Here is a 21,821-nt window from a genome sequence, read left to right as displayed (position 1 = left end):
GACCATCCTAGCATTCCTTCAGACTTTAAGGTCATCCTCTTTGCCAAGGTCTTTGCTGCCATCTGTTAGGCCCAAGTTTGACTTCCCAAAGGCAAACACTTACTGGGAATGATCCTCCTGTCTGGCACTGTCCAGCACCATAAGCACCATCAAAACAGACTGCTTCTGGCACTGCAGACTCTGTCTATACTGCTGTAGTCGATGCTGCCAGTGAGTATGCTTCCAGATTCTTCCTTCTCATGGCCCTGTTCCAGGTAAGCAAAGAGAGGAGTATTCTGATTTGTAAAAGGAGACATTTGTTCCTCTATCTGCTGATGCACATCACTTATGGAGACATCTTACTGGTCTCAGTGCTGTCCTTGGTACACAGCCCTCCTCTGTTTGAGGCATTGGTGCAGTCATTTGGACATCTCCCTGGTGCGCACATCTCCAGCACAGTCTTTCCTCTCATGAATAGGGGTCTTCTATCAAAGGTTTTGGCTACACACCTCTGTTTCCCGGCTCTGTGCAGTTGCATTCAGTGGTCTCGATTCGGTCTATCCTTGAGACATAATACCCCTTTAGAATCAACTACACAATCTCTTGTGACTTGCTCCAGAGAGCCTAGCTGACTCCGCTGCTTGGAAGGAATTTATGCAGGGCCCATTCCAGTTGTTAATGGGGTCTTAAGTTCAGGATTCAGTGAATGTTCTGCTCCAATGCTTTCAAAACTAGTGCTGGTGCTGACTTCACTACCAGAGACTAACATTGACACCATAACTCAAGTTCTACTGTATACGATTTCCTGCAATTGGGTGTGATAGAACCAGTACTGGTACAGCACAGAGGGAAGGACTCTTGTTCCCATTATTTCTTAACTTGGAAAGAGAGGAGGTTGGAGGTGCATTCTCTACTTGGGGAAACCTCAAGTTCATCAAAACACAATGGTTCAGGACTTTAGCAACTAGCATCCCAGCACTGAAACCAGGGGACTGGTTTTCAGCCTTCAAGATGCATACTTTCACATCACCATACAGCCATCACACAGGCAATTCCTCTGATATGCTTTGAGACAAGATCACTGTTGCTGCCATTTGGCCTCTCCACAGCCCCCGAGTATTTTCCAAAGTTCTATCAGCGGCGGTGGCCCACTTCTGCCAAGAAGGGGTCATGATATACCCATATTTAAATGACAATCTACTCAAGGCCTCCACTTGGGAAGAGGCCATAGAAGCCACACAAGACACAACTCTGACTCCATATAAACATTCAGAAATCAACAGTGGCACCAGTACAAGAACTAGAATTCATTAGGGCTCATCTAAACTCATTGGAGGTGAGAGCCTCACTGCTGCCACACTGTTGAATCTGATCAACACTATGGTGAACAGCCTACGGACTTCTGCCAGGACTTGCCTCCAACTATCATGCCGCGCACCTGCAACCATCTGTGTTGTAACACATGCCAGGCTATGCATGTGCTGCCTCCAGGGTGGCTCAGCACAGTGTACACTCCACACAAACAGTCTGAGCAAGCCCCTCAACATACTAGAGAAAGTTAGACTTGCTACAATGGTGGACTCAAACACAATGTGTGCTGAAATCCCCTTTCTACAGACTTCCTCCCCCACCCCCCAATGATACATCTCCTTAGTGGGCTGGGGTGCCCATCTGAACAATATCAAAGTACAGGGCAGGTGGTCTTCTCTGGAGTCAGCGCTGCACATAAACATAGTGGAACTGCAAGCAGTTTGCAATGCATTTTCATACTTTCTGCCCATGATCAGAAACAAAACCATACAGATCCTAACAAAGTTGCGTGCATATTTTACGTAAACAGGGAGGAGTGAGGTCACATTCCCTCTGCACTGAGGCATTAAGACCTTGGAACTAGTACATCCATCACAGCATCACCATATCAGCTTCCTATTTCCTGAATTATCAGAACATCAGAGTGGACATGTTAAGCAGAAAATTCTCCCATGATCATGAATGGGAAATAAATACCTTGGTGATACAGGACCTATTCTGACAATGGAGCTTCCCAACCAGAGATCTGTATGCCACAAGTCAGAACAGCAAATGTCCAACAATTTCCTCAAGGGTGAGGTTGAGGCCAGGATCCATGGGTGAGACCTTCCTCCTCAGATTGGTCTCATCTCTCCTTCCTGCCCTGTTCTTCAGTATCCTACAGAAGACCAAAACCAACCAATCCAGAGTCATCTTGGTAGCCCCCACATGGTCCAGACAAATTTGGCTCCCATACTCGCAGCAGATGTCTGCATGCATACCATGTGTTTTTTCCTTTCTTCCAAATATCCTGTCACAAGATGCAGGCCAGATCTTGCACCCGAACCTGGAGATACTCCACCTGAGGGCATGGCTCCTCCATGATTCCAAGGCGAAGAGATGACCTATTCAGAAGATGTGAAGGATATCTTGTTAAATAGTAGGCAGTTGACCACATGCTCTACTTACCTCCATAAATGGAAGAGATTCCACACATGGTACCAGAACAAACAAATTGGAGCCACCATCTCCACTCTACCACTAGTTCTGGACTATATACTGGAACAAAAAAAACCCCAGGTCTTTCACTGAGCTCAGTTAGAGTACATTTTGCAGCTATCACAACCTTCCATCCTTAAGTAGATGGCTCTTCCGTCTTCACCCATCCAATTACAAACAAATATTGCAAGTTTCTGGTACCTTTATCCTGAACTTAGTCCTAGTGCTTCCGTGGAATCTTAACTTGATGCTTCATTCTCTTACCAGACCTCCGTTCGAACCCTTTGCTACATGTTCACTATTACATCAATGAATGTGGCCTTCCTTGTCACCATCACAACCACAAGACGCATGAGAGAACCTAGGATTCTCATGGCATACCCCCTGTACATGATCTCCTTCAAGAACAAAGTCACTTTAAGACCACATCCTAAATTTCTACCTAAAGTACACACTTAGTTCCACCTCAACCAACCCATCCATCTTCCTGCCTTCCTCCATATAGATGCAAGCAGCAACACTCCATGCTCTGGATGTCAGAAGGGCAGTAGTTTTTTTTTTTTTTTTCTTGAACAAACTATAAACCATTAAGGAAGTCACCAAAGCTGTTCCTCTCTCCTAAGGAGCGTTCTAAAGGAGAAGCCGTATCCAAGCAGAGACTCTCCAAATGGATTTCAAAGTGCATTCACCTTTGCTACCATTAACACAAACCACAACCCCCACCGGAACACATTGCACCAGGTTGCTCTCCAAGTCGGTAGCCTTCCTCAATAAAATACCTGTTGCGGACTTATGTAAAGCAACCACTTGGGCATCAGCCCACATGTTCATTCAGCACTATGCAATCAAGCAAGACTTGACATCCAACGCTTTGAGGCTTCATGGTCCTGTCATTGATCACAGATCCATCTTGGAAGCCCCTCCTTTCCATTGGGGTGGGGGCGCTGCTCTACAGTTTCCTGAAGTGGAGGACCCACAGGGACGTCACTTGGAGAAAAAGACCTTTTTTGTATAGTAACTGAGATTCCTCGATGTTTCCCAGTGGATAAACCACTACCTACTCTCCTCCCCTCTAGTTTGGAGTTATCAGAAGGTCCTCTGTGGTAGAGAAGGAAAGGCGGGGGTGGAGGTGGGGGTTGGTCACACAGTGCTAGTTAATCCCCATTGATGGCATGAGATGGGCCACACATGCATTCTCCCTAACTGGGGGGTGCTGTAGAAATTCTCTGACAGAGGGGCAGGGGTGCAGTTACTTGAAGTGGAACACCACCAGAGACGCACATCTCGAAGAACCTCAGTTACTGCACAAAGTGAGTAACCTTCTCTTCCTTATATCTACGTGTGCATAGTGATTGCTTCTGTGCAGGGACTTTGATTACTTTTTAGAAAAATATTGATTCAGATCTTGTGTGTACATATATAGAATTCCTGCAGCAGTAAGTCAATGTGCACAAGTCCAAAGATGATCCAGGGATTTCACAAAAAGCTTTCGATTAGCTCTGTTTTGAGCTATTACCATATCAGTGTTATGTAATGATTTTAGGGTGCAGGACAAGGAACAGTTCTTTATAGGGATCAACCTGGGAACTGCTGGACAATTGGGAAAATCTCAAGTCCTGAAAAACTAAACTCTGAAAGGCAATACATACTGCTGCAATTAACATTTTATTTATTGGGAAAAACTGAGAAGTCAATACCTCATATGGTGAACTACTAGAGTACTGTTGTGGGAGTAGGTATTCGTTTGATCATAAACTAGGACAGTTATCTGAATCAATTATGTAGGTTATCAAAAGTGAAGACCAAAAATTTAGAAGCAGTATTTGAGTGAGAGGAGGTTGCAAGGAGGGATGTGGTGTGAGGCTGACTAAATTGGCCCAGTGCAGGGTGTCTCCTTTTAAATCAGTCTTACCAAAGATTGTGCTCATAGATGGCATGTTGCCAGAGAGCCTTCCAACAGGAGGTCTTTTGGAGGAGAAATGGAACACAAGTGGCTATCGCATAAACATTGACTGGCTATAACAAATTCCAAGATAAGAACTGTGCATAAGATTTCTACTTAATTCAGAACTTGCTCCTGTGGTATTCCATGAATATAGCAACTCACAGGAGCTTGGTCTCTAGCTGTCTATGTGAAGGCCTATTTGGGGTGCTGTTTTTCATTGTGGGGAAATAACCTAGTGATTTGTGAAAGGTGTATATAAAGAATTGGACCCTAAGTCTAGGCCCTCCCTTGACTTTGTGAAAAGAGATGAATGAATTGGGGTTTAAAAAAAGACCTTAATGTGAACACACTTTTGTCCTGCTTTGTTCTCACTATGCTAGAACTTTCTCTTAGGCAATTGCTTTCTTCCTGCCAGTCCCCTGTGTTCACAGCATTGTGTAAAGGTGTCGTAAACATCTGATTTGTTTGGTTGTTACAAGCAAGTAGGCAGAAAACTGATAACAATGAAACATTATTTGTAAGTGCTTCTATTGTCTAAGAATTTTGCTGTCCATGATCCTGTTCACTGCTTGTTTTTGGTAGAGCAAAGCGCAATGTGGCTGCAATATGTAGCTCTGTTTGAATAGATGTGTCAGATGTAAACCAAGCTAGGCTTTACTGTAAGTGTAAACAGTCACTTGTGTTAGAAGGCTTACTATGCTGTTTTAGTATTGACTGTTACAAAAAGGGAAATACTAAACTCTGCCCCTGCCCAACCCTGAGCCTCTAAGTTATGTACTCAGAAGACATGTTACAGAGAGACTCTGAAATGTGGATTTTCCAGACTGAGTGAACTGTTCAGTTGATTCATAATGTGGCTCAGCCACTAAAGTATTTCATAATTTAAAAGGTAGCGGTAACATGCACATACTGGTTAAATGATATATTTAGCCAACCCCCTTTCCTTTCCTTGTACATGAAACTATCTATTTGGGATCTCCGATGTATTAACTGTCCCTAAAAACAGGAAAGCCAAATACAAACACATATCAAGACCCAGGTGTAAATGTTCACTGGATATGTGCATACTTTGAGCTGCCAAGAGGCAAGTATTTTTTATGAGAACTTAAGCTATTCCATTATCTGTGTCTGCCTCATATAAGGTACCTTAAAGATGGGGGAGGGTGATGGCTGTTTCAGTTAGTGTTTTCTCTTTATGAGCAAAATGCAAGAGGGAAGGGGGTTGGTGAAGCTATATCTTGCTTGGCATGGCTGACTAAAGTGGGTCTTTTAAATGTTTACCGGTCATTGCACAATGTACAACAGCGCTGATACAGACATCTGTCTCCCAAGTGAAAGAAATTTCAATGGAAATACATGGATAAATAGCATCTGCCAAGAAAAAAAAATTGAATGATACTGAGCTGAACAATTGTTTCTCTTGCTGCCTGTCTCTGTTCCAGGATCCTGGCTCCACAGAAGTTCATCATGTGCCGGGTAGCCTTGCTTTTTTGTTGTTCTGCCTTGTCAAAACAATTTAATGTAGGTGGAAAGGAATGAATGAAATGAACATTGTGGGCTTGATGCATCTGCTCCAGTTGGTTCTGAAGGCAACCCTGTGGTTGGGATATGACACTGAATCCTTAGGGGGTAGATATCAGTTCAGGAAGAACAATGCTGTCCATTTTATGCAACACTAAAAATATATAGGCTGTCAAACCCTTCTCAATTTCACTTCCTAAAATGGATTTAACTGCTTGTTTGCCTTGCCTATGTACTCCAATGGCTTGAAGATACCAAATGATTTCATTGTTTCTTGTAAATTCTAGGTTTTGATGTTTGCTTTATTCTATCCTAAGGCTTCTTAGCTGTTTTTACTCAAGTAAGTTTTCCATTTAAATGAATGAGCCATTTTCCTCCGCTCAAAGGCTGCTTATAGTGACAGTAGCATGGGTTTCTGTTAACTCATTGAAGTGAAGGATGTCAAGTTCTAGTCCTTTCTGCTGTTCATAGTTGTTTCTCTTTTCACTAAAATTGGATCTACACTGCTGAACTGAGTGCAAACATCTCTCCATTGCTTCCTGTGTGTGTGGGTTTTTTTAGTGTTCTGGGTGCTTGACTCGTTCCTTTACTTACCCTACTTGAGGTTTGTTAATGTTAATCTACTGGTTTTTGAACATCTAGTTGGAATGCCTGGAATTGATAGTGACTCGGAGCAGTAGGTTTGTGCTGAAATGATCACTTTAGATACCTATTCAGATTTACAAAAATGCTAAATAGGGCTCCTGTCCATATAATTCAGGTACCCTTGAAATCACTTAACCCAAATGCAGGAATTTATCTTAAACAACCTGTCACAAACAATCCCCTCTTAATTACAATTCCTCCCATTTCAAATTTTGAGAGATAAAAGATGAGCTTTATAAAATGTGTTGACAGTCATCAGATATGTGGAACCTGACATTTTCCATTTTTGGTAGATGCATTTTAGATAGGTAGAATTGGGGTAATGATTCTTCTGTAGCATAAGTTCTCATTCTGGAGATGGTAACAACCCCACCCTTCCTATATTGTTAAAAGGGAGGGCATTCTAGCTCCATCTTGGCTAAATGACAGGAGGAGGAGTCCTGAAATAGAAAAGGTTGAGAACCACTGTCTTACAGAAATTTTTTACGTCAATATTAGTGACTTCTGCTTTGTAATTCTTTCATCTTGCCACTTTTCTTGCCGAAGTGTATCTCTCTAACACGGTTGGCCATATCGGGGGTGGGATAGGTGGATTATTTCATGGATTCAATAAAGGTGTCCAATTGTTCAGCAACAGTGGCTATTAAGACGATTGCTTTTCTTGTGAAGTGATATATTTGTACAAGGAAGACTAGGGACCTTAAGATAGAGGCAGTCAGGTTTTCACATACTCAGCCCTGGTCTACACTACAGACAAATGTCTAACTGTCTCACTCGGGTGTGGAATATCCACCCCTCTGAACAACGTAGTTATATCAACCTATCCACTGATGTGTAGACAGTATGTCGAAAGGAGGGCTTCTCCTATTGACATAGTTGCAACCTGCTGGGGAGGTGAAGTACCTATACTGATGTTAGCTCTCCCATTGGTGTAGGTAATGTCTTCACTAAGCACTACAGTGGCACAGCTGCACTGCTGTAAATGTAGACAAGCCCTCAAACAGCTCAGTTTAAACAAGAGTACTGAAAAGTGAATAGGCAATGGGAGTTGCTGTAGCCAATCTTCACACACGAAGAAGTCTTATTATAGAACTAATAGGTTTTAGGCTAATATTAAACTTGTGCCAGTTGTTATGGTATTGAAGGACTAATTTTTTAAATATGAAGTTATGCACAACTAAATGCAGTTTGCTGCATGTGCAAATGACCAGTTTGATGCATAACTAGTCCTCTGTGTGTGCAAATACATGGTTTGGTAATATTTGCACATGCACAAACTAAGCACATAATTGTCCATGTATTCTTGAAAATTAACCTCTAATATCAACGTTTCTTCTATAAGCCTGCATGGATATGTCTTAACATTCAGGGGAATCTTAAGGCTTGTAGCAGTAATGGGTGTGATTATGGAGAGTGGAAGGGAAACTAATGTGACTAAGGCCAGGTCTGTGATACAGTTTTAAATCAGTATAACTGCATCACTCTGGGGTGTGAAAAATCCACACCCTTGAGTGATGCAGTTATACTGACCTAACCTTCAATGTAGACAGCACTATGTCAGCAGGAGGACTTTTCCTATTAATATAGCTACTGTCTCTCACAAAGGTGAATTTATTTGTGTCGTGTAGTAGGGTCTTTACTGAAGTGCTACTAGCCGTCCCACTGCAGCATTTTAAATGTAGACCTGCCCTAGGATAGTAGTGAAGTAAAGTTGGTACTTGCTGGTGGTTCAATGGACAAGTGGTGTCTCCTCCCTTTGCCCTTCCCCCATAGGTCTTCAAAATAATATTACATTAGAGTATTGCAACAGTAAAACTTACACCTTTTTTTCCTCACTTGTGAAAAGACAGCTACTTACCCCAGCTTGTAACTTGCTGGCATGCATTAAGTGTGCAAACTTGTCCCGAACAATTAGGGTAGGGTGACTTCTAAAGCAGATGCTGAATTACTCACTTCACTGCTTTTGCTGGGACTTTTTGCCAGTGTTCAGTGTTGAATGTCTGTCTTCAGCACAACAGTTACATCTGTAGGGACATGACATCAGCATTGATGTGCCCAGTGAGGACAAAATGGCTCAACATGTGCGTGCCCCTTATGGGTATGTATGTGGCCAGAAGCAACGCTAGTTAAATTCCGTTTTGAGCTTTGGTGGTGGTATTGCAATGGTGTGAGGAAGTTGAATCATCTGAGTTTGAGATTAGATGTTGGGTAGCTACAGTGTGAGAGCTTAATGTAACAGTTATGGTCTAAAACTGATTTTTAGCAAAGTTTGTGATAACGTCACTTTAGGTAGCATAAAGTTTCTTTTTAAAAATGCATTCTCATGAACACTGTATGCCTAGAAAACCATAGCATTCAAAATGCTTTTAGCCAATTTTAAGAGAAACTCGAGACAGTAGTAGAGAGAAATAAGGTTATTTCCTGACCTTCAAGACCATTAGTCTTGAATGGTTTTGCTAAGTTTGTGGCTATAATTGTTTGTTATAAACTTAAAAGCTTGATAGACTTTTTTCAATAATGAGAGCTGATTTAAAATAGTCTAAATATTTCTTTTGTTTTTTGGACAATCTGCAAACTAAACTAGTTTCAGTATGTGAATATTTATTGTGTGGTATCAACACGTGTGTGTGTGTGTTTAGTCAAAGCCATGGAGCAGTGGCCAGGAATGTGATACACCCGATGTTGAGAGCAGAGACTCTCATATTGGAGGTTTTATTTGTTGGTCCAAATACTGAGGGCTTCTGTTAGGAAGCGTATGTATATGATCAGTTCTGCTGATAAACAGATATGCAGACTGTGTGTTTAAAAATATGTTGCATTGCTTTTACTGTCATTCATTCATATTGTAGAAACAAGTGCTATTTAACCTTTAACTGATCCTTACCTGGAGCCTTTACTATCTATCTTATTTCTGGGGGACAGAAAGGTCTTATTAGTATCATAGTCAGACTGCAAAATTAAATCTATGCTTGAGACATATAGTGACACAAGACCTATAAACATATAAGCTTACTGCATATGTGTCTTTGGCAAGTGTATGTTCTGTTTTTACTTGGAAAGTAACAAATTGATATGCATTCATTCCTAAAATGGGAAGAATTAGTAATACTGAATATTAAGTTACTTTTAAACCAAATAACTTGTCATATGATCCTTCAGTCATATCACTTCATTCTTTTGTTTTAGGATAATGGTCAAACTGGATTATAAAATATACTGGTAATTCAATATTTGAGATACGTGTTTTAAAGTAGGCCATTGTGGTTGAGTAGTTTTTTACAAAGTAGGTTATGATGAGCTGTATGTATAACTTATAGTTAAGAGCTCTGAAGACCTTTTAAGAGTGCTTGATTTCTTTTTTCTTCATTTTCATCTGGAAAATCTTTACACTTCTTGCATTTGTCTTTAAATTATAGTGTCGTCTGTAATGGAGCTTATGTTGGCTTATGCTTTCTCATGCAAGAGAGAGTTAACACTGACAGCTAGTTTGATCTAGGTTTTAGGTGTGGACCAGTCCTAAAATCTCTAAATGTAGAATTGAGTCCTATAATCTTGATATTGATCTGCTTGCAGCAGGGAAATCCTAACTTGTTTAATCTGCATACAAAAGAGGCAATTCTGAAGCATATTTCTTAATATTTGGGGGTCCTTAAATGTATTGGACCACTGTATTCCCTTCCCCTAAGCATTAGTAGCCGTGAATCTGATTTTTGGCTGGGGTAGGGAGAATAATAGGTTCAGAGTATGTGAGCCTTGATTTATACTACATACTTATGATGGTATAACTACGTTGCTTGGCTGTGGAAGATACCGACCTAACCCTGGCGTAGATAACGCTATGTCGACAGAAGGGCTTCTCCCATTAGCTACTGACTCTTGGGGAGGTGGAGTACCTGTGCCGACAGGAAGAGCTCTCCTTTCGGCATAGGTAGTGTCTTCCAGGGAACTGGGGTAAAAATCTTTCTGGGATTAGTCCTGCTTTGAGCAGGGGATTGGACTAGATGACCTCCCGAGGTCCCTTCCAATCCTGATATTCTATGATTCTATGATACGTGTTACAGCTGCATAGGTGCAGCTGCGCTGCCACAGTGCTGTAAGTGTACAGAAGTCCTAAGAGGAGTAACTTTCCAGAGAGCAATCGTCTGGCATAAACCACTAAATTCGGTAAGAGGCTGTAGTAATAGAATGCACCTGCAATTCTGCATTTATATACTGCATTTTAAAAGAAAGAACATGAAATATGCAATTGATAACTAGGTGGAGTGAATTGCTTGTAAGAGAATTAATCTGAGTGGACTTCAGAGTCTCCTCTTATCCCAGAATCTTACTAATGTGCAAGAATCAGCAGCTTGTCACATTTCAGCTTGCTGCCCTTCCCATATGTTTGAAGTCGACTACTTTCGGATAGGTTTTTATAAATAACCTCTCTTTTTCCCCACCCCCCCACTAGGATCGTAAGCTGTCAAAGTCAGAGCGGCAGAGATTTAAAGAGGAAGCTGAAATGCTAAAAGGGCTCCAGCATCCTAATATTGTTCGGTTCTATGATTCCTGGGAGTCTACAGTGAAGGGAAAGAAATGTATTGTTCTCGTGACGGAACTCATGACATCTGGAACGTTGAAAACGTAAGTGAGCTCAGGCACAAGAGACGTGTGAGATAATGATTAGCATGACATGAGAATGTTGAAATAAAATGGAAACCAATGTTTCTTTTGAGAATATCTAAGGCCAAAGACCCATTGCTGGAAGTGAGGCAAACTGAAGCTTTCTCTGTAATCCTAAAATTACTGCTCAGATTGGATGCTATTAGCATCTTAATTAGAGTAATGGGCCATCCTTTGAGGTAGTGACATTGATAAATTGTCTCATATCTCTTTCTAGTATACACAGGCAGAAAGTTTATTGGTTTGTTTTTAATTTCAAGGATGGAGGATACAAGCAGTGATCCTATTCATCTCTTTGTATCTCCCCACCCCCATGTTATGCTTAAAATGTAGTGGTGGTGTAGCCCTGTTGGTTCCAAAATATTGGAGAGACAAGGTCTTTGGGACAGGGAATGCTTCTTTGTACAGTGCCTAGCATAATCAGGCCCTGATACTTGATTGGGGTCGCTGGGTGCTTCCACAATACAAATAACTTTTCTTTCTTCTATGCATTATTTGAAAAGCTTTTTATTTAATGGTAAATTTATGGGGAATTTCAGAAGTAAGTGAATGTCTGAACTTCCAGACTGTAATTGAGCTCTCTGTAAAACTGTACATCTTTTTTTAAGCCTGAGCTGAAGTGAGCATTAGAAAATTGAGTTGCAAGGAAGCCCTCTAGTGGTGACTGCAAGCTCACAGAGAACATTATGGAATCATAGGATATCAGGGTTGGAAGGGACCTCGGGAGATCATCTAGTCCAACCCCTTCCTCAAAACGGGACAAATCCCCAGTCCCTAAATGCCCCCCTCAAGGATTGAGCTCTCAATCCTGGGTTTAGCAGGCCAGTGCTCCAACCACTGAGCTATCCCTCCACTTCAGTGCAGTTTTGCAACTTCCTTGGGTTTAGGGTAGACATAATTGGATGTTCATTGAACATATGCACAGTTTTTGTCTATTTGGAACTGGAATAATGTTTTGGGGGGGTTGAGTAATTTAATTGCACTTTAAATGTGACAGGACTTGATTTCTAGTGAATAAATAGGCAGCCTGTAGGAGCTTGAAACAGTCTGTAAACAAGTTCATAATCCATTAAGTCAAAATACCCTGACTTGCTTGTTTTTGTGAGGGTTTACTGATGGCCACAAATGAACACAGAGCAGGAAAAATACCTTTTCCACTGAGAATTCTAGATTACATTTGCTGGGGAAGTGCTTATCCTTTGTTGCATCTGTTACTCTGAAGTCCTACAATCATGAATGTTTTTCTGCCCATGCAATGCCAAGGAACTGTTCAGGAAAGGGTTGCATTTCTTCTCCTCTCACCACCCCTGGTGGTTCAGCCTTCAAACAAGGCTGTGCTCTACATTTATTGCTATAGATCCTTAATGTAGACTGGTTGTTGGCCTATTGGAAAGATTGGAGGTGCCTGTCACACTTCAGGGCAGTTGCACCTTACTTCCCCTCTGTAATGCAGCAAGGGCACCTGCTTCAGACTCCTGAGCTGTCGCTTTTCATGGCTGGAGACATGTTTCTGGCTATTTCCAGGCTGAACAGTTCCTTGCCTTCACTGTGTTGTTCCCCAGGATAAGAGTGTCTAAGCAGACCTGCTTTGCTTCTCTGCACCGAGATGGTACATAGTATACATGCCCAGAGTTTTAGATTACCAGACTGCTTTTATGAACAATGACATAACAATCTCAAGGCAAAAGCATTACAGTGAAAACACTTTTTTAAAACAGTAAAAGAATCTACACACATGCTCATAAGCTTACCAGACATCACCCCCCTCACTCCAACAAGGGCTCAGGGTCGTGATTAGTCTTTCAAACCCTGCCCCTCCTCTCGTTCCCCCCCCAAGTTGTTTTTCCTTTGGAAACAAGTTGATCACAGCTTCAGCTCAAATAAACACCTAAGTCTTATGGGGTTGCAGTGGGCCAAAGACCTTCCAACTGTCCCTAAGGATTGGGGCTCCCTAGGTTCTATGTTTCCTGGATCAGAAGGAAGGCCAAGAGTCCTTTTTAACTCAGGCTGTTTAACCAAAAGTCCTTTCTTTGTCTGATCCCTGGATAATCTAGTTTTAAACCAATATATGCAAGCCCTTCTCCAGGTCATAGCTCTGAGGAGGTGTTACATCCTGAGTGAATTTGCTTAACTGTCTCGTGCTGTTCTTAGTTCCTGGAGGGTTGTGGTCTCCCTCATGGAATTACATACAGTCCCTTTGTTAGTACATAAACATTTTGCATTTTTATACAATGAACTCCTAAAATACTTAAACTTAATTCCATATTATATTACAGTGGTGTCTCTAATAAATGAATGGCCCTGCAGAGCCTTTCTTGTGAGAAATGCAGTTGAAGTCTCTACATAAAGTTCTGGATATGCACCCATGTTTCATAGATTGATAGACTTAAGGTCAGAAGGGACCATTTTGATCATCTAGTCTGACCTCCTGCACAATGCAGGCCACAGCATCTCACCCACCCACTCCTGGAACAAACCCCTAACCTATGTCTGAGTTATGAAGTCCTCAATCATGGTTTAAAGACCTCAAGGTGCAGAGAATCCTCCATCCTTCATGCCCCATGCTGCAGAGGAAGGCAAGAAAACTCCAGGCCCTCTGCCAATCTGCCCTGGAGGAAAATTCCTTCTCGACGCCAAATATGGCGATCAGTTAAACACTGAGCACCCAGGTAAGAAGTCTCTGTAGTAACTCAGATCCCACCTCATCTATCATCCCATCACAGACCACTGGGCTATTTACCTGCTAATAATCAAAGATGAATTAATTGTCAAAATTAGGCTATCCCATCATACTAGCCCCTCCATAAACTTTCCAAGCTTAGTCCTTAAAGGCAGATGTGTCTTTTGCCCCCACTACTCCCCTTGGAAGGCTGTTCCAGAACTTCACTCCTCTAATGGCTAGAAACCATCTATTTCAAGTCTAAACTGCCTAGTGTCCAGTTTATATCCATTGTTTTTGTGTCCACATTGGTACTAAGCTTAAATAATTCCTCTCCCTCCCTGATATTTCATCCCTCTGATATATTTAGAGAGCAATCATGTCTCCACTCAGCCTTCTTTGGTTAGGCTAAACAAGCCAAGCTCTGAGTCTCCTTTCATATGACAGGTTTTCCATTCCTCGGTCATCCTAGTAGCCCTTCTCTGTACCTGTTCCAGTTTGAATTAATCGTTCTTAAACATGGGAGATCAGACCCACACACACTATTCCAGATGAGGTCTCACCAGTGCCTTGTATAACGGTACTAACACCTCTTTATCTTTACTGGAAATACCTTGCCTGATGCATCCTAAAACCGCATTAGCTTTTTTTCACACCATGTCACATTGGCGACTCATAGTCATCCTGTGATCAACCAATACTCCAAGGTCCTTCTCCACCTCCTGTTACTTCCAACTGATGCATCCCCAATTTATGACAAAAATTCTTGTTGTTTAATCCCTAAATGCATGACCTTGCACTTTTCACTATTAAATTTTATCCTATTATTATTACACCAGTTTATAAGGTCATCCAGATCTTTCTGTATGATATCCTGGTCCTTCTCTGTGTTAACAGTACCTCCCAGCTTTGTGTCATCTGCAAACTTTATTAGCACATTCCCACTTTTTGTGCCAAGGTCAGTAATGAAAAGATTAAATAAGATTGGTCCCAAAACCGATCCCTGAGGAACTCCACTAGTAACCTCCTTCCAGCCTGACAGTTCACCTTTCAATATGTCCCATTGTAGTCTCCCCTTTAACCAGTTCCTTATCCAACTTTCAATTTTCATATTGATCCCCATCTTTTCCAATTTGACTAATAATTCCTCATGTGGAATTGAATGCCTTACTGAAATCGAGGTAAATTAGATCCACTGCTTTTCCTTTGTCTAAAAAATCTGTTACCTTCTCAAAGGAGGAGATCAGGTTGGTTTGGCACAATCTACCTTTTGTAAAACCGTGTTGTATTTTGTCCCAATTACCATTGACCTCAATGTCCTTAACTACCTTCTCCTTCAAAATTTTTTCCAAGACCTTGCATACTACAGATGCCAAACTAACAGGCCTATAATTACTTGGATCACTTTTTTCCATTTCTTAAAAATAGGAACTATTGTTACAATTCTTCAGTCGTACGGTACAACCCCTGAGTTTACTGATTGATTTAAAAATTCTTGCTAATGTGCTTGCAATTTCATGTTTCAGTTTTTAATATTCTTGCATGAAGATTATCTGGGCCCTCCAATTTCGTCCCATTAAGCTGTTTGGGTTTGGCGTCTACCTCGGATGTGGTAATATCTACCTCCATATCCTCATTCCCGTTTGTCATCCTACCATTATCCCTAAGCTCCTCATTAAAGACTGAGGCAAAGTATTTGTTTAGATATTTGGGCCATGCCTAGATTATCCATAACCTCCACTCCATCCTCAGTGTTTAGCGATCCCACTTCTTTCTGTTCTCTTATTTATATGGCTATAGAACCTTTTACTATTGGTTTTAATTCCCTTTGCAAGGTCAACTCTACATGGCTTTTGGCCTTTCTGACTTTATCCCTACATGTTCTGACCTCAATAAGGTAGCTTTCCTTGCTGATCCTTCCCATCTTCCACTCCTTGTAGGCTTTCTGCTTTTTCTTAATCCTCTCTCTGAGATGCTTGGTCTACAACATCTGCCTATGGATTTTTTCCCCTTTCTTGGGATGCAGGCTTCTGATAGTTTCGCAACTTGACTTGAAGTTAATTTCAGGCCTGCTCCACCTTTAGATCCACAAGTTCTTCAGCCCAATCCACTTCCCTAACTAATTTCCTTAATTCTTTAAAGTTACCACTTTGAAATAAAAAAACCTACTCCCAGATCTATTTTTGTTTATCCTTCCATCTAGTTTGAACTGAATTAGCTCATGATCACTCGAACCAAGGTTGTCCCCACAACCATTTCTTCTATGAGGTCCTCACTACTCACCAAAACCAAATCTAAAATAGCATCTCCTCTTGTTGGTTCTTCAGATACTTGAAGGAATCCATCAGCTATCACATCTAGAAAAATCTGAGCCCTATTATTATTACTAGCACTTGTTCTCCAGTCTCCCATGATCACACAATTCCCATTAGTGTTTTCTTCATTAAAAACATTAAAGAGGTCTCTATCCATATCCAAATTGGATCCTGGTGGTCTGTAGCACACCCCAAGCACTATCTCAGGGGAGGGTCTAGTAGCTTTCTTTCCCAGTGTGATTTTTGCCCAGATGCTGTCTTATCCATTCCATCACTTCTTATTTCTTTACAGTTTACCTCATTGATATACAATGCTACTCCATCACCTTTGCCTTTATTTCTGTCTTTCCTAAATCGCACATAGCTTTCAATACTTGTACTCCAGTCATGACTACTATTCCACCATGTTTGATATCCCTATAATATCCTGTTTCACTTCCTGCACCAGTAGCTCTAGTTCCTCCATCTTGTTACCTAGGCTCCTCGCATTAGTGTACAAACATCTTAATCTTTGCTATTTGGCTTCACTGACATTCTTTACTCTATTAGGCACAGACATTCTACCAGCAGTATCTATTAGACTGGTATCTACACTTCCCTTCCTCCTTATGTCTATTCTCCTACCCACAGCTGTATCCTTTTCTTTATTTTCTTAGGTATATCTCCAATTATATTTTATATCTCCTAGAACTGGAAGGGACCTTGAAAGGTCATTGAGTCCAACCCCCTGCCTTCACTAGCAGGACCAAATACTGATTTTCTTCCCTCTCAGTGTTAAATTCCCAAATTCCTGGTTTAAAGCTCTTAATCAGTTGTGCCATCCTAGAAGTCTATTTCCCTCCTTACTCAGATGAAGTCCATCCCGAGGGCAGTCCTCTGTCCATACTTCCCAGTGGCCATACATCCCAAAGCTCTCTGTATAGCACCACTATCTGAGCCATCTGATTGCCATAATCTTGTCACACCTTTGTTGCCTTTCTCTAGGAACAGGCAGAATCCCACTGAAGATCACCTGAGCCTCAATTTCCTTAAGCATCTTCCCCAGTATGGCATAGTCTCCCTTGATATGTTCCAGTGAGAATCTAGCTGCATCATTTGTTCCCACGTGAAGGACAATAAGCGGATTCTTTCCCGCTCCCCTTAAAATCCTTTTCAACCTCAAGTCCACATCCCATATTTTAGCACCTGGCAGATAGCACACCTTGTGTTCTCTGGATCAGCTCTAGTTACACACCTATCTATTCTTCTCAGTAAGGAATCCCCAATCATGTAGACCTGCTCTTTCCTGGGGCGGTGGGGAGAGGCCTTGGGGATTCAGCCAGCCTGGAGCTCCTCTGGGCTGGGGAGGGAGGCTTGGGGCTCATGTGCCCAAAAGTGAGGTCTTGCAGCTCTGGCCACACAGGGTCTCAGGGCTCTGGCCGTGGTGAGGGCAGAAGGGGCGGAGCTGGGGGCTAGTCTCCCCAGAGGGGGGCTCCAACCACTGTCCATGCCTCAAGTACAGGTTTATGGCATATTAAGACCTTACCTGTGGCACTAGAAGGGCTCAGATCCTATCTCATAGAACTGGAAGGGACCCTGAAAGATCGAGTCCAGCCCCCTGCCTTCATTAGCAGGACCAAGTTCTGATTTTCCCCAGATCCTTAAGTGGCCCCTTCAAGGGTTGAGGTTACAACCCTGGGTTTAGCAGGCCAATGCTCAAACCACTGAGCTATCCATCCCTCAGCATTAAATTAAAACTAGCCAACATCAAAGTAGCGCAGAACATTTCTGCAAATTGGAAGCTTCTCATATATGTAGCTTCTGTTTAAGGAATTTATTTACACAGTGACTTGCCCCACCCACAGTCCTTCTTCTAGTCCTGATTACCCTTTGGTTTGGACTGTCATTAAGCTAAACTCCATGAATTACCATGAGGCCCTACCCAATTCATGGTTCACTTTGATCAATTTCACAGCCACAAGGTCTTAAAATTGTCAATTTAATGTTTTTTGGCTGTTTACATCTGAAATTTCAGTGTTTTTAACCATGGGAGTCTTGATCCAAAGGAGATTGTGCGGGGCCCCAAAGCCATTGTAGGGGGGCTGCAAGATTTCCATACTTCTGTGCTGCTTTCAGAGCCCAGTTGCGAGGGCGGCAGCTGCAGAGTTTCCTGAAGCTGGAGGAGGCTCCTGGAGGTGGAGGTAGGTTTGATCTCACCAGTGCTGCTGGGAGCACCCCAACCAGGGGCTCTAGTTGCTAGTCAGAGCCAGTGGTGGATTAATGCATGGGGCCTGTGCCCAGGGGCCCTGGACAATTTGAAAAATGGGAGCCCCGAGCCCTGACAGGAGCCATGGGAGCTGAAGCCCTGAGCTCAGATGCCCTGAGCCCCAAGAGGAGCCATGGGGGCTGAAGCCCTAAGCTCAGGCAGGAGCCAGCAGGAGGGGCAGAAACCTGGAGCCTGTGCAAGAACCAGGGCAGGGCACCCTGAGTCTCAGCTGGTGCTGTGGGGGGTGGCAGCAACCCCAAACTTGGGCAGGAACTACAAGGGGAGGGGGAGGGCTGGAGCTGTCGGAGGTGGCAGACCCCAGCCCAGATCCCTGAGCCCCAGCTGGAGCCTAAGTGCCCCCAGCCCTGGCAGGAGTTGCTAGAGGGGGAGGGGGCAGTAGCCCTGAGCTCAGGCACCCAGAGTCCAGTTACTAATACAACAAGAGAGTAACTATTCGTGGAATCATATGGCTTTAATTTCACGTTGCTTCTCTTTTGCCCTAATCCTGCTAAGGAATCTTCCTGTCCAAGTCCTAATAAACGTCAGGGTTGTCTGTAACTAAAGTAAAACATATTTCCATATCTTTGACAGAATTTGAAAGGGACAATCAAATTTGTCTGTTAGTTTTTGTTTTGTAAAGCAAGCCTATGAAATACTATAAAGCAGCAAGAATCCTGTGGCACCTTATAGACTAACAGACGTTTGGAGCATGAGCTTTCATGGGTGAATACCCACTTCCTCAGATGCATGCATTCACCCATGAAAGCTCATGCTCCAAAACGTCTGTTAGTCTATAAGGTGCCACAGGATTCTTTGCTGCTTTTACAGATCCAGACTAACACGGCTACCCTCTGATACTATGAAATACTAAATAGTTTAACTAAATAAATTCTAAAGAAGTAGTTTATCGAACAAGACATGCAGTGTTTCCAACTCCTTGTTAATGCATGAGAACAAAGTGAAATTAACTGGTCTGTTTTCATTATGAAAGATTAGAGAAGTGTAAAGAGCATAAATATAATTCAAATTTAAAACGATTTGAGGTTTAATTTAAATTCCCTAACAGCTATTTAATGTGGCTTTTTCAAAAATAGTGTTCATCTAAGAACTGCTTCTTAAAGCCATTGAAATGTTCATTGCTGTTTTTTTAAAAGAGAGCTGCAGTGATTAGTTGGCTGAGCCATTTATAAGTTTTTTTTTTCAAAACCATGTTTAGAAAGTGTTCTCTTTTTCTGTTAACTGAATGGGGCTCATGTAACTCAGAGGAAGGATTGCACTTTTATGTCAGACTAGACTTCCTGCTGGTTCTCTTTTTTTAAACAATTTAACTATTAAAAGAAGGGAAAAATGACTCTTAGATGCCACCTGGAACTGAGGTATCACTGACACCCCCCCCCCCCCACCAGCCTGGGCTCCCTTTACATTGTACTGTGACAATCTGCCCAGACCACATACAAGTAGGGACCCACCCAGCTGCAGTTACATGCAGATGTTGTGATTGGCCCTGCATGGGAAGACTCCAGCTAAGGAACTTCCCAGGTACTGAGGCAGGCATCCCCTCTGGAGTCTAAACCCAAAATTATACTTGCGCTGCACAGGGAACTATACAGCGTAAGCTCATGAAATTTGCCCCCTCCCTCCATGTGGAGAGGAATACACAACTGCTTTCTGCCCTGAGTTATGACTCCCACACATTGGTTTTAGACAAAGCAAAAAAGTTTATTAACCACAAAAAATAGATTTGAAATTATAATAAAGGATAGCAAACAGATCAAAGGAGCTTACCTAGCAAATAAACAAAGTATGCCTAATACTTCTAACTTCAGATTCAAAAAGATACATGCATACAAATAGGGTAATCATACTCAGTAAATTATAATCTTTTCAATGATACCTCACATGATTTATCTTGCATAAAATACATTGTCATAATATTACAATATCACTGAAGAATATGGGGTGCAGTGTCACAATGACCTGACGTTCTTTTCTTTCGCTTTATGCTGTGAAAAGTCTGATACAGTTAGTTGTGTGGCTTTTTCTGCTGTGGTTTTACCTTCAAAATTTACATTTTGGTCTTTAGGGAATCTCAGAGTAGCATAGACTCATTCTCTAATTGAAGGAGAGAGTGCCCAATTTTTCACACATCTGACCTTTTTCCAGGAATGATAGTGCTAACAAAAACAAACCAGTTCTAAACTGTCTGACTAAATCCCTTCTCCTTTTAGTTGTTCAGCTTCCATTCATCTCTTGTGATATTTCTGTAGTTTCTATAGTAGTCATTTTTCCAGGCTAGACTATCTGAATTTCTAGTATAAAAATCAATCAGTGAGGAGAAAATAACCCTTTCAGGTCCTTCTTTATACACCATAAAGGGATTAAGACCATTTCCTCCCCATTTCAGGTAGTCTTTTAAATGAATACTTAGATTTGCAAACTCTGCATTCTTGACTTCCATTTGTTCTGACTTGCTGCTGATGTCCAAACAATGTATTACTGTCCAGATAGTAGCTCTGCCTGGTAACTACTCTAGTCCATTTCAATGAAAGACAATACATCTTAAAACACAGATTAAAGTTTTCTTTTTCCTTTAAATGTCTGTGTGAGCTTTAAAGGGACATGTGATGGTATTTATGACATGTTTTTGGAAAATTACAACAACCCTGCAGGGATGCAGGATGATGGTAAGAGCCTAGCTCCTTTAGGACTGAGGAGCTGGCAGTAGACCAACATATCTGAGAATCAAGAATGTAACTGGAGATTCCAAAAGCTGAACTAGAGGCCTCTACCATGTGACCCTTGGAACAGGCATTAAAAGATGAATGACTGTGTCAGTAGCAAAAAGTATTTAAGCCAAAATCATGAGTGGTAGCTGATATGAACCAGAGCCTCTTCATTGGCTCTCTCTTCCTGGGCTTGCTTTTTTTTCTGCCCTTGTTCTCTCCTTAAATTGTGCTCTGATTTCCCTCTAGATTTGGCTCCTGATTGCTTTTACAGAGTTGTTGTTACAGCAGGGTTATCACTGGGAGCTTGATTTCAAGGGCTTTCTTTGAACCAGAGAAATTTAGTATGGAAATTAATGTCTGTGATCTTATGCGGGCAATGGTCCAAATGATTTCATCAAGACCAGTTCTTCTAATGAAGTGGATACACAGAAACCAGAGCTCACACTGGCAGTGCTCTGGGGTAAACATGATGATCGCAGTCTTATAGCATCACGTAGTACTGACCTCGGTGCTGGTCACAGGACTTAAGACAACTGTCTTGGAGTGGGTGCAGGAGACAGCCATCTCAAGGATTGGTCCAAGACTGTGGATAACTGGGAAACCATCATCACCACCT

At 42.0% G+C, this 21,821-nt stretch overlaps 1 protein-coding gene across 1 annotated transcript in view; it reads left to right on the top strand.

The window, feature by feature from the left end:
- Positions 1-21,821, top strand: part of WNK1 (WNK lysine deficient protein kinase 1) — a 179,363-nt gene that overhangs the window by 37,283 nt on the left and 120,259 nt on the right. The window contains 1 exon segment of the mRNA XM_030549258.1: positions 11,049-11,221. Within this exon segment, the coding sequence (XP_030405118.1) occupies positions 11,049-11,221 (173 nt within the window).

Source organism: Gopherus evgoodei, chromosome 1 (genome assembly GCF_007399415.2).
Source record: "Gopherus evgoodei ecotype Sinaloan lineage chromosome 1, rGopEvg1_v1.p, whole genome shotgun sequence".
In the NCBI taxonomy this organism is placed as follows: domain Eukaryota; kingdom Metazoa; phylum Chordata; order Testudines; family Testudinidae; genus Gopherus; species Gopherus evgoodei.
Note: the sequence above shows the minus strand (reverse complement) of the source record. Positions and strands in the feature narration are given on the sequence as shown.